At 46.2% G+C, this 17,587-nt stretch overlaps 1 protein-coding gene across 1 annotated transcript; it reads left to right on the top strand.

Moving 5' to 3' along the window:
* The first annotated feature begins 842 nt into the window (after window positions 1–842).
* TRIM72 (tripartite motif containing 72) lies at window positions 843–17,284 on the top strand. The gene is made up of 7 exons (XM_053262752.1): window positions 843–979; window positions 6,148–6,565; window positions 8,676–8,771; window positions 10,078–10,308; window positions 13,142–13,164; window positions 14,287–14,405; window positions 15,933–17,284. The coding sequence occupies exons 2-7, from the start codon at window positions 6,167–6,169 to the stop codon at window positions 16,502–16,504; spliced, it is 1,440 nt and encodes a 479-aa protein (XP_053118727.1). The 5' UTR covers window positions 843–979; window positions 6,148–6,166; the 3' UTR covers window positions 16,505–17,284.
* Window positions 17,285–17,587: the final 303 nt, after the last annotated feature.

Genomic DNA, 17,587 nt, shown 5'->3' on the forward strand with positions numbered 1-17,587 from the left:
TATTGGTGTCTGTCTTTTGTTTCTTTTTTAGATTGTGAGCCCTTTGGGGACAGGGATCCATTTTATTTTTTTATTTATCTATATAAACGTCTTTGAGATCGTTTGTTGAAAAGCGGTATATCGATATTTATAGTAGTAGTGGTGATGAGAGCCTGCACCCTGATCCAAGATGGCAGCCGTCCAGAAAGCAGAAACTGAAAGATTAGTTCCTACCCGGATTGCTGGTTTCGTATGGAGCAGCACTCAGTCCTGTGAGCTCCAACTGCAGAATGAAGCAGTTCTGCCAAGGTGGAACTTTACCACCTCATCTCCCACACGCATTCTTAGGACCACCCACGTTCTGCATCATCCAGGTGACCCAGAGCCATCTGCCTCCTCACGCTCTTTGATATGCACTCAATTCCCAGTGCCTGTTCCCAAAAACTCCCAAGTGCCAGTTACAATTATCAGCTGCCTGTTACTCTGCAATATCCTTTGCTGGGAAATTGGATCCTCAAGTTTCCGTATCTCCACCCTGACCCTCAGCTGCTCCAAGTACTCAAAAACCAAAGGGCTGTCTGCCTGCCTGTGAAAAAAAGGATATTTACCCAGCAATACCAGACAGTCACCCTAGAGGGCTCCTAGAACCTTGTAAATGGTTGCATCCAGGAACATATTCTGGGACCAAGACACTTGAGCAGTGTTTCTGGTGTGGGGAAGGACTCCTCCCCTACTCTACTAGCCCTCGTTATCTGTCAGAAGCAAAAAAAATAAAAATAAAAATTGGATGGCTTCCCAGCCTTCTCAAAACCATGACGGAGCTATATATAGGAAGCCCAGGGGCAGGACCAACGGTCATTCATTTGGCTTTTGTGCCTGTCCCAGGATGGTTGGTATCTCCTTGGTGTGCCTCTCTGATCTCTGCCTACTCGCCTGATATCCCTGCTGAAATCAGCTGATCTCTGCTGACTCCCCTGAAATCCCACACTCAACTGATCTAGTAAGGGGTCTTTCTTTCTTTCTTTCTTTCTTTCTTTCTTTCTTTCTTTCTTTCTTTCTTTCTTTCTTTCTCTGTCACTTAACTGCATGCCATTCCCAGTCTAAAGATAAAGTGTGCCATGGTCAATTTTGACTCCTGGCGCCCACAGAGCCCTGTGATTTTTCTTTGGTAGAATACAGGAGGGGTTTACCATTGCCTCCTCCCACGTAGTATGAGATGATGCAGCCTTCTCCAGTGCACGTGGGCATGAAGTTTGCGGTTTGCAGAATGTTAAAGTGTGTAGTGGGTCAGATGAGTTGAAGATCTCTCTTGAGAAGAAGCTGTAGGACTATTTATAGCCAGCAAGGTCCCCAAAAGCATTCATTATTTTTTCTGTATTTATTGCTGTGACTTCATTTTAAGTATGGAGACAATTCAATAATGGCAATAAGTACATCTAATGGGGACGAAGGAATCTGGGGTAATTTATCTGGCTTAAAGCTGGGTCTGGTGCTTGATTCCAGGAAAAACTGCAGGTACAGGTGCCTATATGCATATACATTTTTGTGTGTGAATAACTATACATGCACTCCTTTTAAAGATGAACCTGGATACAGCCCCACTCAAATGCAGGGCACAGATAGGAAGTATACTGCTGTAAATGCCTTCAACATAACTGTACATGCATACAGATCTATATAGGTATACACTGTACACAGATTTTATGTGCGTTGGATGTAACATGGGAATAGGACTTTAGGTATGTGTGAGTCCATCTCTCCCTTGGAAGACCAAAGATACACACACACGGCAGCTGCCAGTCTGATCTATACAACCATGAACGATGTGAAAATAAGTGAATATGAGATGCCTGGGTGACCACTAGTGTAGATGGAGTTTGATGGATTATTGTTTTGATTTCTGATGTCATTAGCCAGATAATTGGAGTTGTAGTCCAACAACATCTGGGGACCCACACGAGACAGCATTATGTAGTGTGTAGGTAACTAGGGATGTATAGGAACAGATTGTGCACTACCCGAGGGGTGGGTGCCTTTACTTGCTCCTTACCTGCTCTTCCCCACCCTGCCTCTTCCCCTCCGCTGGCACTCATTTTTCCAAGAGATGTGAGGGGCTGCCACACTGCTTCCTGCAGCCCCAATCAGCATTGGCATGCATATGACCAGTATATTGACCACGAGCGTGCATGTGCCCTGGCCATGTGTGTGCCGATGCTGATTGGGGCTGCAGGAAGCAGTGTGGCAACCCCATGCGTCTCTTGAGAAACTGAGCGCCGGTGGGTGGGGGGAGTGGCAGGAGCTCCTTACCTGCTCTTTAAAGGCATCCCGCCCCCCACAGGTGAGCCAAGGAAGTGCTGAACTGGCTCACACACATCCTTAGTGTACAGATTTGTGTGCACACAGAGTTATTCAGTTCACACGTTATGCTGAATGCAGGTTCAGAAGTGCACTTCCTATCTGTATCATGCACTGGAAGGGCCTTTTAAAATGAATGTGTTGAAAAAGACAAACACACAACAACACGAACAAGTGAACAGATATCTATAACAGCCATCTGTCTGAAACGAGTCTACAAAGTCTCCCCAAATAATAATTTACAGGGAATGGCTAAAGACAAGATTAGTCTCAGGGGTGTAGCTATAATTGAGTGGATAGGCTCAAATAACCCAGGGCCCCCAGCTCTAGAATCCGTCCCTCCCCAGTTCCACCCCTTCCTATTTTCTTCATTATCTCCCTCTCTCCAAGGGGCCGCTGGAAGCAGGGCCGGATTAAGCTAGTGCGGGGCCTGTAGCATATGTTATAAAGGGGCCCTAAATTTTAAACAATGCACATAAATATTAAAACATAAATTATTTACTTGCATAGTAAAGTAATTCAGTTTTCCCATTTGCTGTATTTTGGAGTATGGGAGACCAAGTCACGAACTCACACTTACTACAACAGTGAACGTTTATATACGGTTTTTCAATCAAAAATCTCAAAGTGGTTTTCATAGAAAAATAAAGAGTGGCTAGATGACTCTCTGTCTCCAAAGGGCTCACACTCTAAAAAGAAAAATGTGGTAGGCACCAGGAACAACCACTAGGCAGATGCTGTGCTGGGCCTTCTCTTAAAAGGCATATTTAGCAGGAAAGGGATATTTATTGGAAGCCAGGCGTGCGGGGCCCTAAAAAATGTGGGGCCCATAGCAAATGCTACATTTACTACTACATTAATCCGCCATAGCCGGGAAGAGGGGCAAACACGGGCCCCCTCTCCCCTAGTGACACCCAATTAGTCTCCAAACAGCTCTCTTCCTAGATATTAAGCACTAACTGCATCAACATATTGCTTATAGTTTCAAATGCCATGCAGTGCAGAGTACTGCAAACCCATCACACAGAAAATGCTTCCCAACAGCAAAAAGGCAACAGGTGTGGGGAAACGCAGCTGTATATATGGTAATCAAACATACAGAAGGGAGAGAAAGAAGCAGGCTGACATTGTGCCCCTGAGCTCCAGTTTCCCTGCTGGTTTCCCCTTCAGAGTTATTTATAGGGCATTTATCACATGCTCGGCCAAGGGTTTGGCAGCTACATTGCAGGGTTAACATTCCTCTCCTACTTGCAATAGGTCAGGCACAGCCTTGAGTGAGATGGAGGCACAAAAGTGAACAGAGTGCAGGGGGTGGGGGCCGGGGAGAGAAGAAAACCATTTCTCCCAAAGTCAGAGGGGTTGTGGGTGAGGCCAGAGCAAATGGGACTAAGAGAGTTAGGACTAAGCTCAAAGGAGGGATCCACCGCGAAGAAAAATGAGGTATCTGCCTCAGGCTGTGGATCTGGGGTGTCATTAAGGGTGGCAAAGTGGAAGACAGGCAGACATCTGATCCTAAGGCACAATTAGCTAGGAGGTCTTCCTGCACAAAACCCCATTGCATCCCCAAAGGATTGTGTCCCCATGCTAACTAATGGGGGAAGGGGAATGTTGCTCTTTGCATTTTCAGCTTCAGGCCCCGCAAAGATCCTAAGCCGGCTCTGCACTGACCAGGGTGCTTTCCAGATTAGACCCTAAAATGGGGTCAGGATGTTCCTCTGAAGTGTGCTTCCACACTCCCTGTTTTGTGACACCACAGTCCAGACTCTGGCCACAGGGTGCTGTTCATATGTCAGATGCCTTGTTTTGAATTAAATCGCTGCGATTTAGTGCTATGATGTCATTTATCCGGCGTAAAAAAGGTGTTGTTTTTCAGGGTTGTTAGTTTTCGTGAGATTGCTCCCCCTGCAGGTTTTGCATTTTGACTGCGATTTGCCTGAAGGAGGCATTTAGCCGCTTTTAAGCGGCTAATCTGGAAAGCCCCCAGGAGCAACACAGAGTGCGCTAAGACCTGAATTGGAGTCAGTGCTTCTTGTTGCTCAACCCCAGCCCAGGACCAGTTTTCAGTGCCCTGAGCTCAGCTCAGTTACATTTAAGAAGTCATCCTGAGCTGCTTTCCAGAGATTATAGTTTTCCCGTAAGGGGGCGGGGGGTGGACTCTGCAGCCCCCCCTCACTAAGGAAGCACTTCATTGTGCATAAACAGCAGATTCCTCCTTGCAACTGTTAACTGCAGTTGCTGGAAATCAGCTACTCTTCCACCAGCAAGTCCAACTGCTAGCAGCTGTTTTGCTGGGGGCGGGGGTGGGTGGGTAGGATGGAAGTCATGCTAATATGTCAGGCTCCTATGGGACAGTGTCAGTGCTGGCAGGCAGAAGGTCCCAGGTTCACTCCCTGGCATCTCTGGATTGGGCTAGGAGAGACTCCTGCCTGAAAGCTCGGAGAGCTGCTGCCTGTCAGTGTTGACAACACTGAGCTAGATGGTATATGAGGCAGCTTCTTATGTTCCTATGGTAATAAAATAATAATAATAACTTTGTTAGCCACCCCATAACAAATTGTGGGCAGCTCACAACAACATAATAAAACCGATTAAAGCACATAGCACAAAACAGAACAAAAAAAATTACAATATAAAATAGGAAATACAAATTACAGTACAGAACATTTTAAAACTTAAAAAAAAGCAGTTTTCAAAAGCCGGAGTGAACAGAAAGGTCTTCACCTGGCATCTAAAAGAACAAAGTGACGATGTCAGGTGAGCCTCACTGGGGAGGCTATTCCATAGATGGGGTGCCATCACCAAAAAGGTCCCTAGTAGCCACCTGCCTCACCTCATTTGGCAGGGGCACTCAGAGCAAGGCCTCCAAAGAAGGGGCAAGGTGCTCTCATATAGGTCCCAAGCATATAGGGCTCTAAAGGGTAAAACCAGCACTTCGAATTGGGCCTGGAAATGGGCTGGGAGCCAGTGCAGCTGACAAAGCACTGGTGTGGTATACACCCAGCCCCAGTTAGTAATCTTGCAGCACTGACCAACTGCAGTTTCTGGACCATTTTCAAAGGCAGTCCCACGTTCCTGTGTTCCTTGTTGCAATTCAGGTAATGATAAACACATACCCTACCTGGAGATGCCAGAGATTGAACCTGGGGCCTCCTACACGCAAGCCTGCAGATGCTCTTCCACTGAGTGGAGGCCCCTATAGGGAATATCTTACAGTGCTCACATGTCATCACCCATCTGAATGCAAACTGGGGCAGGCCTTGCTTAGCAAAGAGAACAATTTGTGCTTGCTATCAGCTCTCTGGAGGAGGAGAACTTGCAAGCATGCGTGGCCATAACCATGACAGAAAGGTTCAAAGGTGAAGACTGCTTTTTTAAAAAATCCAAGCTTTAATGTGCTGTCGTTTGTTTTTTTGTTTGTTTGTTCAATTTCTATACCGCCCTTCCAAAAATGGCTCAGGGTGGTTTACACAGAGAAATAATAAATAAATAAGATGGATCCCTGTCCCCAAAGGGCTCACAATCTAAAAAGAAACATAAGACAGACATCAGCAACAGTCATTGGAGGTCCTGTGCTGGGGTTGGATAAGGCTAGTTACTCTCCCCCTGCTCAGTAAAGAGAATCACCACGTTAAAAGCTGCCTCTTTGCCAAGTTAGCAGGGAGACCTGCTAAACTTTGCTCTTTCTAAACTTTTAGCTGTATTCGTTCTGTTTTTAAGTTCTTACTGGATTATCTGGTTGTAAACCACCCTGGGGTCTTAGGATGAAGGGCAGTATATACATATAAACATAGGAGCTGCTCCTCTTGTCCCTAGCTGCCTGCCTTCTGCCGCCATGTCGACCTCCAAGCAGCGTCTCATCCAGGGCATGCACCAGGACCTCAGCTGCCCCATCTGCCTCAAGCTGTTCCAGTCTCCCGTGACGACAGAGTGCGGGCACACCTTCTGCCAGGACTGCCTGTCTCGGGTGCCCAAGGAAGAGGACGGCAAGGCCACCTCCTGCCCCGCCTGCCAGGCCCTCACCAAGGTGGAGCAGCTGCGCATCAACCAGCAGATGGAGCACCTGGTGGAGTGCTTCCGGCAAGTCCCCCGCGACCACTGCGAGGAGCACCTCGACCCGCTGAGCGTCTACTGCGAGCAGGACCGGCAGGTCATCTGCGGGGTGTGTGCTTCCCTGGGCAAACACAAGGGGCACAACATCATCACGGCTGCTGAGGCCCACCAGAGGATGAAGGTAGGCCTCCAGACACAAAGCCCTTCTCTCCTGGTGTCAGGCCTCCTGTTCTTCCTCTCTGCCCGGGATCACCCACAGCCACTCCTGGCTTTAATCCAGCTCTCAACCAACCCAGTCTGGACCAACAGCTCATTTTGTGGCAGAGTTCTTCTGGGACGGTGCCATTCCAGAGTGCAGTGGGGGCTCACGTGTTTGAAGGTAGCCCCAAAGAGGAAACCTCCTGCACATAGAAAACTAGCATGTCAAGGAGGAGAAAGCCAGGTTAGAGCCCCTTCACCTGATTTTTAGCCTTCTGTGTTTAGAGGTTTTCTTATAGGGGAATGTTCAGTCATGCAACTTTCCCCCCCAACCTGCAGTCTGACATGGTACATTCCAAGAACAGTTTAAGATATTGTTCCATACTTGACAAATCTATCTAGTTGGTGTTCTCTCTCCTAGCTTGCTGTCAGTTCCCTTTACCTACCATCCACTTCCCTCTCTGTACTTTCTCCGAGGCTGCCCCTGAAACAAAACAAACCTCCCCTTTCTAATAATAAAGCCACTTCCCTCTCCTCCTATAAATCCTTCCTCTCAACCCACATTTTCAACAAAGTCTTTCCAGATCCCTCTGGCCCAGGGGTGGCCAACCTGAGGATCTCCAACTGTCGCTGGACTGCAATTGCTGGAGATGATGGGAGTTGTAGTCCAACAACAACTGGAGAGTCTCAGTTGGGTCACCCTGTTCTCGCCTAAGCATGCCTCCCCCTGCCTTTCCCTGGTTCCATCCTCGCAATTCATTTGTCACAGCCTGCTGGAAGAAATCAGGTATCCCCCCTACACACACACACCTCCTTTCTTGTCTGTCTGAAGACAGTTTCCTTCTCAAAAGGGCTCACCATCTAAGAAGAGACACAAGAGGAGGTCAGTCTTGGGGGTAGGTGTGAGCTGGGCTGTCACCCATGGTACCTACCTGACCTTGTGTCCTATCACACTTTGATAAAATAGCCACGAGAGGGCGCCAAAGGCACTCCTCACTCAGAATGGTGTGTATCCTGGGGTCCACTATGCAGCAGAACAAAGGCTGGTTCACTGGATCCTAATTAGGGTAGGACAAGCTTCCTAACCAAGTTCAGGACCTGTGTGTGCTCCCATTTTCTGATGGTGTGTGAGTGAAAAACAAGATAGGATGCACCAACAGTGATTGTCATCAGCTGGCCTCCTGCTGGGTGGGAGAGCTCCGTCCTGCCCATCACCTGTACTCAGATGCTGAATGAGGTAGGAGGGAAAGCCCTCCTACCCAGCAGGAAGTTAGTTGATGGTCACTGCTGGTTCTTCCTACCTTGTTTTTCACTTGCACACAATCAGAATATTAGAGCACTCACAACTCCTGAATTTCGGTAGGACACATGTTCTAGTTCTACCCATTTCTTAGTTGTGTGAATGAAGGGAAGTTGGTGCTGCAGGGAGGGGGAAGGAGATGGTGGTTGATATCAACAAAGACTTGCATAACGAACCAAGTTGTGCACTGGCAAGAAAATCATGCAGCTGTGCAAAATCTCAAAAATGCACTCTTGTGCTTTTGCACAAACATTCCCTGCAATGTAAATGTAAATGGGCAGAGGAAGAGATTTCCTAGCAGGAGGCACACTGCAGGTTACAGAAGCACAAGGATGTTTGCACCAATTTAATGCTAGTCTGGAACACAAGCTCCCGATAAAGCACAACTAGCTAGCGCAGCATCTGCATGCTTACACAACATGTTTGTGCAAGTGCTTCGTTAGCCTGGATATCAGCTGGTATTCTTAAAAAATATATACATATACTTACCCAGTTTTCAGTTGTGTGAACAGCCTCATAGTCTGCTCAAAATAAGAAAGGAATGTGTCACTCTTGTACAGCACCAAGAACATGGTATTAAATTCTCATAGTGTTTTGATGTATCATTTTAATTTATTTTTTAAAAATGTGGTACTTATCCACCAAGTCCACCCTGAGAGCTCAGGATGAAGGGTAAGAAATCTAGCTAAATAAATAGATGATCAAATTTATACTTGTCGCAGCAACATCCTATCTTCTCTTCTTGTCCAAATGAGACCTACAGTATACCCTGCTTCTCTTGGTATCATTTTAGAAGCAACTTCCACAGCAGCAAGTCCAGCTGCAAGAAGCCCAAGTGAGAAAGGAGAAAACTATTGCCCTGCTGAACCGGCAAATAGCAGAAGTGGAGGTGAGCCATTTATACATGAGAACAAAAAGGCCACTATGAATAGATATACATTTGACACCATTGGAACGATCACGGTTTCCCTCAAAGAATCTTGGGAGCTGTCGTGTAGAGGAAGTGATGAGAATTCTATTAAAGATCCCTCACCCCTCCACAGGAAATGATATTCCTAGGATCCTGTACTGTAGATATGTTCAGTGCACATATAAAGCCAACAACCTAGATGGCTTTAAGAGGGGTTTGGATAACTTCATGGAGGAGAGGTCTATCAATGGCTACTAGTCGGAGGGCTAGAAGCCACCTCCAGCCTCTGAGGCAGGATGCCTCTGAGTACCAGTTGCAGGGGAGTAAAAGCAGAAGAAAGGGCATGCCCTCAACTCCTGCCTGTAGGCTTCCAGCGGCATCTGGTGGGCCACTGTGTGAAACGGGATGCTGGACTAGATGGGCCTTGGGCCTGATCCAGCAGGGCTGTTCTTGTATTCTTATATGAATGAGTATGTTCTTAGAAGAGCTAAATATTAATTAAAGTCAGCATTTTCCTTGCCAAATACTGAAAACAAGAGGAATTGTTCAGTTCTGTAAGGGCTAACATTTATCCTTACCTGAAATTTTGCAAATGAACACATGTAAATTAACAAAGACTGCTGTGGAGATCTCGGCTGTCTCCCCTCCTGCCTCTCCCAAGGCTACTGGAACATTTCGCTTATTAAGATTGTTTCAAAGAGGCAGTTCCATTAACAAGATCTTTGGGAGAAGCCCACCTATGGCTGCCCCCAGCTTGTCTGGTAGCATCTCAGGGCTGGGGGGTTTTCTATAGCTGTACCGAGGCACTGGAACGATCTCCCTGTTATGGCAATTGTTTCCTCATCTCTAGCAAGTTTTTAAAAGAGCGCTCAGGACGCATTTGTTTCATCAAGCCTTCGGTCAACTGTTGGTTGGTTTCTTATGGTTACCGTTACTGCTGTTCAACTGGTTGTTTTAAACTGTTTTAACGTTGGCTTTAATCCTGGTTTTGTTGTTTATCTGTAAACCACCACGAGACATTTGTATGAGGCAGCATGTATATGTAATAAATAAACTAAAAATAAATAAATTTGTGGAGCGGGCCAGGATGGTATTTCGAACCCAAGGCACTGATAGAAAGTCAATCACAGAGCTCAGGATGAGAGAAACTGAAAAAAAGAGTTGGGGGGGCATTGTGTGTGTGTGTGAAGAGGTTTTGTGTGGTGAGAGGGAGGTTTTGTGTGGTGAGAAGGAGCAGGGAGCAGTGGAGTGGCCTCAGGCTCTGTGTCTCTCTCTCTCCTCCCAGGATACAGTGTCTCGCTTCAAGCAGCAAGTGTCTGAGCACCTGGGGGTGATGCGGGCCTACCTGGGGGCGCTGGAGGCCTCTCTGGGCCGGGAGGCTGAGCGGGTGCAGCAGCAGGCCACAGACGCCTTGCAAAACGAGCGCAAGACGATGACTCGCTACCTGGACCAACTCAAGCAGATGGAGGCTGTGCTGGGGGAGGTGCAAGACGAGCCGCAGACGGAGTTTCTGAGGGTGAGGCACCCTCCGCCCTCGTCTCTCCACAGCCTTTGCCAGTTCCTGTGTTTTGTGTACAATTGCAACTTGCTATGGCATTGGCCTTTTTTACAGCCGTAGCACACTAGTCGTGACTCATAAGCACATTGTATAGTGTGTATAGTGATTGAGTCACTGTGTATATAAATATACACTGTGTGTGTGTGTGTGTGTATGCGTATGTGTGTGCATTTTGTTACCACAACATAGGTGGCTGGTCCTTTTTGTCCTTGCCTGGAGTCGCTTGGTAAGTTTCAGTCCAATGCTCCAGGTTATCAAGGTTCTCCTTGAACATTCCATCTTTATAACGTTTGCCGCTCCTCCCAGTTTTGTATCATATTTATTTGATTTCTATACCATCCCTCCAAAAATGGCTCAGTTTGGAGAAATCTTTCATCCAAAACCTTGGGTGAAAATGCTGAACAGCAACCAGGCCTCCTCCCAGCTAGTGTCAGAGGAGAAAGCTTGCCATGTCAGGGCATAAAAGGTTTGGGGGCAGCAGAATTCATATCATTCCAAACCATTTCAATTTATACTTATTCAAGCACCCTCAAACTACCACATTAGTGTGTGTCTCTCTCTCCCCGCTCCCCCTCCCTTCTTTAAAACACAGGCATCCTCATGTCAATCTTATCCCCCGATTTAATGCACCTAGTGTTCAATGTTAGGTACATGACTGGCCAGCTTTAGGGGTGGGCAAGTTGGGTGTTGCCCAGGGTGCCTCTCTGAAGAAGGCACCGAGCTGAGCTTGATGGCTTGCTGTTTGCTGAGTGTATGGTTTGTAGTGAAGATGTAGAATGACTTCAGTGGGACTCCAGAACTGGAACATAGGGATGTGCATTTCGTTTCGGATACAAAATGTTTTGTGCACAAAACAGGCCATTTCGGCTGTTTTGTAGCCAAAACAAAACACCCAATGCTCAAAACAGAAAATTTTGTAACCAAAACAAAATGTCCCTGTTTCAGATACAAAATGTTTTGTTGTTTTGGCTGTTTTGGAACTCCATTTTGCAATCGCAAAAGGTCTTTCTCCTTCAGTCTCCATTTTGAGTTTTGACATCTGTTTGAATTTCCAGCCCTTCCAGCCCACAGAAAGCATGGGCTGATCTGCTGGCAATTGTCTCCTTATTCCTTTTAAGCAAATTTAAGGGTAAAATTTAACCCTCATTGGCTAGTGGGGCAGTGTGCATTTACCCTCATTGGCCAGTGGGGCAGTGTGCATTTCATTGTTGTTGTTTCACACTGTTGTGTGTAGATCAATTGCATTTTGGGCGGGGGGGATGTGCATGTGCATGACCTTTGGAAATCTGCCTGATTTTTTCCAAAGTTCTGCTGTTGTTGATGTGTGATGTTGATGTTATTTGGGGTGGATTTGGGGCAGAAAGGGGGCTTTGGGGGCAGAAGAGTGGTTCAGGTGGTAGTGCCCCAATGGGTGCCTGCTGCCACCCAGATTACAAAGGAATTGGGAAAAGGGCTGTTTTTTAAAGAATTTCTGAAGTTGACATGTCTTTGGGGCAGATTTGGGGCGAAAGGGGGCCTGAGGGGCAAAACAGTGGGTTGGGTGGCAGTGCCCCAAGGGGTACCTGCCACTTGCCCTATTCCAAAGGAATAGGGCAAAGGGCTGATTTCTTAGGAATTGTTGAAGTTTACGCTTCTTTAAGGTGCCCCCCCCAGGGAATAATGAAGATTTCAGAAGACCCATAACTCCACCCAGGGGGCACTGGGGTAGCCGGGAGCGAGTGGGGGTGTAGTGCACACAGGGTGCCAATCACCCCCATGGATTGCTAACCCATGGGGTGCTGGGTTCTGTTGTTTCTGAGGTGTTCTGAGTATAGATTCTCTGGTAGCATATGAGATTTTCAGTGACAAACCATGAATCTACTCTCATATGCTACCAGAGAATCTGAATCTACACTCAAACATCTCAGAAACAACAGAACCCAGTACCCCATGGGTTAGCAACCCATGGGGGTGGTTGGCACCCTATGTGCTCTACACCACCACTCGCTCTGGGCCACCCTGGTGCCCCCCAAGTGCAGTTATGGGGCAGGAATTATGGAGGTCCATCATTTCCTATGGGGAAGAACTTTACAGATGTGCAAACTCTAAAAATCAGCCCTCTGCCCAATTCCTTTGAAATAATTCTGGCAGCTTCCTTGCCCCCACTGGGCACTACCACCCACCCTACTCTGCTCTGGGCCACCCCTTTCCCCCCAACATGAAGCTATACTTTTGCTGAAACCTCCATTCTTCCCTATGGGAAAAATCCTATACTTCAAAAATTCACCAAAAACCAGCCCTTTGCCCAATTCCTCTGAAATTTGGGTGGTAGTTTCCACCCATTGGGCACTACCACCCCCACCCACTAGTTTTTCTCCATGGCCATTTTTTAAAGTCCAAAACATTTCGGATTCAGATTTTGCAATTTTGAACAAAGAACAAAACTGGGGTGTTTCAGATTGGCTGATTTCAAACAAAGAACAAATCGAGGGTGTTTCGGATTCGGGCCAAAAACAAAATGGGGGGGGGGACGCACAACCCTACTGGAACAAGAGAGCCCTGGAAGCAAAGCAGCAAATTAGTGATATTGGGAAAACCTGGGAACAGTGGGGTCTGTTACACTACTAGATTTGTTCAGTCCTGCTTGATAGCATTGGGGGAGAAAGAGAGAGAGAGAGAGAGAGAGTACGCATGTACATGCATGCCAAAAGCACTACTTATCCTAGGGCTGACCCTGGTTTGGTATACAAGAGAGGAAGCACATCCTTTTCTTGTGGTCTTTCTAATCTTCTTCTTGTCTCTTTCTCTACAGAAATACTGCCTAGTGGCCAGCAGGTGAGTACCTATCCCCTTTGAAATCCACACCCAGCATGCGTCTCTGAGTGTCCCTGCCTCTGCCTTGCCCTCAGCCACTTTCTCATGGGCAGTGCAAAACTTTCACCTAACACACATTTATTCTTCAAGGCTTCTTCACATGATAACTTAGCAAAGCGGCACCTTTTAAGGTGGTGATTCTCTTTATTTAGCAGGGGGAGAGTAACTGGCCTTATGCACCCCCAGCACAGTACCTCCAGTGACTGTTGCTGGTGTCTATCTGATGTTTCTTTTGAGATTGTGAGCCCTTTGGGGACAGGGATCCATCTTATTTATTTATTTATTTATTTATTTATTTATTTATTTATTATTTCTCTGTGTAAACCGTCCTCAGCCATTTCTGGAAGGGCAGTATAGAAATCGAATACATAATGATGATAATAATAATAATATTAAAATTAAAATTTATTATTATTATTATTATTATTATTATTATTATTATTAACACAGTCAGACAGGTGTTATTGACTAGTTTGTTTTATCTAGACATCGAGTTCTTCCCAAGGACCTGGGATGGCTGAATTTTATTATCAATGTTCTTGCTATAATTATTATAGATATCATCGCAGAATATCATCGCTGTTCCCAGTAAAGTTGCTTTTTGTATTATTATTATTTATTATTATTATTAGTGTGTAACTCCACTTTATCTCAAAGCATCCAGAAACAAGCCTGCAAGGAAATGTCAATATTTAACTGCATTTGTGAAGATAAGAGAGGGGAGAAAGAAAGAACAAAGCTTGGTGTTAAACTGGCCACCTATCATTAGACCACTGTTTTAAAAAAAAGTTGATGTAAATAAATTCAGGCATTTCATAATCATTTGACACAACCAGAAAGAGCTAAATCTAACCCTTACTCTCACAGGCATAGATGGTATCTCAGTTGTTTCACGCTCCTTATGGTGAGATGCTCTCTCTGCTCTTGTGTTCTCGAAATTTGAATGTTTAAGTTTCACAAAATAGAAATTAAAAATATGACATGGAAAAAAGAAGCGTGCCCTTGAATTTCTTGAGGTGTGGCAAGGTGCACGCCTCCCCTTCTTTCTCTCCTGTGAGACCCACTTTCTGTTTCATGCTGCAGATTGCAGAAGATCCTTGGAGAGTCCCCACCCATTGCCCGCATGGACATCCAGCTCCCCATTATTTCAGATGAGTTCAAGTTCCAGGTGTGGAGGAAGATGTTCCATGCACTCATGCCAGGTAGAGATCTCAGTAAGGGGGCACTGAAGACAAAGGCTGTGAATATGTTATGCTTTTAGAAAAGGACGCCAAAATTCTGGTTCCAGTTAAAGCATAGACAGCACCATAGACAGCAATCCTAAATTATGTAAATACAAGAAATCTCCATGTTTTGGGCTGTTTTGCATAAGTGATTCTGCTTCTCCATATCACAGAAAAGGAAAGCGCTGAGGCAGGAGACTACAGTCTTATTCTTCAAGTACTGGAAACCGTAGGGACAAAACAGATGCAACAAGGGAAATCAGGAAGTGGATCTCCCAACTTTAATACCGCCCAGAGACTAAAGTTTGGGGCGGTATACAAATTAGATAGATAGATAGATAGATAGATAGATAGATAGATAGATAGATAGATAGATAGATAGATAGATAGATAGATAAAAATGGAAAGCCCTTAAAAGCAACCACAAGGATTCTGATTTTTTCTCTGAAACACTGGCTTTGGTGGGGCGGGGAGGGGGGGGGAGGGGAGGATGTTCAACCACCTTCTATGCAGTGATGCCTCACTGATCAAAATCCCCCACCAAAGTTGCTATTAGTCAGGCTGAGGTTTCCCCCACAATTGATCAACCAATCTTCATTCCACTGGGCAGGGGAGTGGGGGTGGGAATACAAGTACCTATATTGTGCCTGTCCTTTTCCTGTTGAGTTTGAGAACAGAAAGGTGGCCAGAGAAATTACTCAGAGGAAAAGGTTAAACCCTCCTCTCCCAGTAGAGCCACTCTAATAAGCTTTTGAGCTTGAAAAAACCAAACAGTAGAATATCTGATCATGAGTTTCCTCATCAACTCTGCTTTGGCCCTCACTTATCTTCTTATCTGGCTCATAAAATTTCACCAGGCACCAGCCACAGAGTTTCAGACCTCTCTCGGTCTGCTTAAGGGCTAGAAGTGTGCTTAAAAAAAAAAAAAAAATCAAAGCCAAGATTCTCAGGATGCTGAATTCTGTTTCACGCTTGCCAAGAGATTGGTGAAAAACACATCACTGCAGGTACAAGGGGTAAGGCAACTAGAATTTTGATCTGTACCAGAGATGTTTTGAGGCATCCATAAGGGGGTCAGTTTCTCCACGTATCCCTAAAAAGCAACATTGGGTCGTTTTACTGTCATTAAATCATCACATTCCAATTGCCTATATGATTCTAAATCAATTTGCACTTTCAGTACAAGAGTTGTTAAGTCAAGCATGAAGAGCAGGAAGGGTTGAAGCGAAGATGGAGTGGGCCCTAGGACAAAATGTGAAGAAGGACCCCTTCCCTCTTCCATGGAGATGTGGGATGGGGCAGAACAAAGAGCAAGCTATTGCTCAACTGGAGCCCCCTCCCCAATCAGGGGTGCTGCAGGGACATTCTCCTCACCTCTTATTCAATTATAGCTACAACCCGATGCAGATTTCCATTTATGATTTTTTTAAAAAAACCAAAAAGAACCTGTCCTTGTCGTCACACTCTCCCCTTTATTTCTTCTCTTTCCTCCTCCCCCCGCCCAAGGCTTGGAGAACTTGACCTTTGACCCAGACACTGCTCAAGCCAACCTTCTGGTGTCGGAGGATGGCAAGCGGGTGGAGTGTGTGGAGCACAAGCAAGCCGTGAGCACAGACGACCCGCAACGCTTTGACAAGTCCAACTGCCTGGTGTCGCGCCAGAGCTTCTCTCAGGGCGAGCATTACTGGGAGGTGACGGTGGGCGACAAGCCCCGCTGGGCCCTGGGCCTCATCTCAGCCGAGACCGGCCGCAAGGGCCGCCTGCATGCCACCCCGTCCAATGGCTTCTGGCTGGTCGGGTGCAAGGAAGGCAAGACCTATGAGGCCCACGTGGAGCACAAAGAGCCCCGGCCGCTGAAACTGGAGGGGAAGCCCACCCGCATCGGCGTCTACCTCAGCTTCGACGATGGCGTCCTGGCCTTCTACGATGCCAGCGATGAAGACAACGTAGTCCAGATCTTCGCCTTCCATGAGCGCTTTGTGGGTACCGTCTACCCCTTCTTTGATGTCTGCTGGCATGATAAGGGCAAGAACAGCCAGCCCCTGATCATTTACACGCCGGAGTCGGAAGGGCAGTAATCGACTGGTACTGTCAGAAGAAGTGCTCTTAACCACACCCAATCCAATTGTATGTTATAGATGCACCCAGGCCATGCCCAATCACGGACCCTGTTTAAAAGTCCAAGACTATCCAGAGAAGCTTGAGCCATATTTCATATCCCCAGGAAAGTTGGCACCCCATACCCTACATGACATCCAAACAGTTTCTACATATGATCTGCATGACCGCATAAGCGTCACTATAGAGCCCCTGGTGGCGCAGTGGTAAAACTGCCGCCCTGTAACCAGAAGGTTACAAGTTCGATCCTGACCAGGGGCTCAAGGTTGACTCAGCCTTCCATCCTTCCGAGGTCGGTAAAATGAGTACCCAGAATGTTGGGGGCAATATGCTAAATCATTGTAAACCGCTTAGAGAGCTCCGGCTATAGAGCGGTATATAAATGTAAGTGCTATTGCTAGTGCTATTGCTATAGCCCTGTTCCTACATTATGTTCAACATTGTACAGTCTGTGTACAGTGAATACAGGTACAGATCTGTATGCAGGTGCAGTTACTTACATGCTCTGTTGAACACAGGTACTGCAGTACACATCTTATCTGGATCCTCCATATGTGGGGAGCCTATACCCAGATTCATGTTAACATGAATGGAAGTACTGTAATTAACACAAGAACATGTACATATGTATAGACATCTAAACACAGGTACAACTAGAGATGTGCAGATCTAGGGGGAAAGGGGGAAATTTTATTAGTTTGTTTTATTTCCCACCCTGGATATTTTGGGGGGGGGGTTCTGTTTTTCCAAAGGTTCCGGGGGGGGGGATCCAGGGGGAAACAAGTGTGTGTGATTATTTTTTAAAGATTCCAGGTTTTTTCCAGGCCCTCACATCTCCAGGTACAACATAATGTCTGAACAGAGCTTATGCCCAACATAAATCTACAATATAGCATAGAATTTGGAATCCCAACTCTCTTGTTGATTCCCAAATGTAAAATTTCAGCTCTAATATTTATTTATTTTATTTATTCGATTTCTATACCGCCCTTCCAAAAATGGTTCAGGGCAGTTTACACAAAGAAATAATAAATAAGATAAGA

Source organism: Hemicordylus capensis, chromosome 6, assembly GCF_027244095.1.
Source record: "Hemicordylus capensis ecotype Gifberg chromosome 6, rHemCap1.1.pri, whole genome shotgun sequence".
NCBI classification, from domain to species: domain Eukaryota; kingdom Metazoa; phylum Chordata; class Lepidosauria; order Squamata; family Cordylidae; genus Hemicordylus; species Hemicordylus capensis.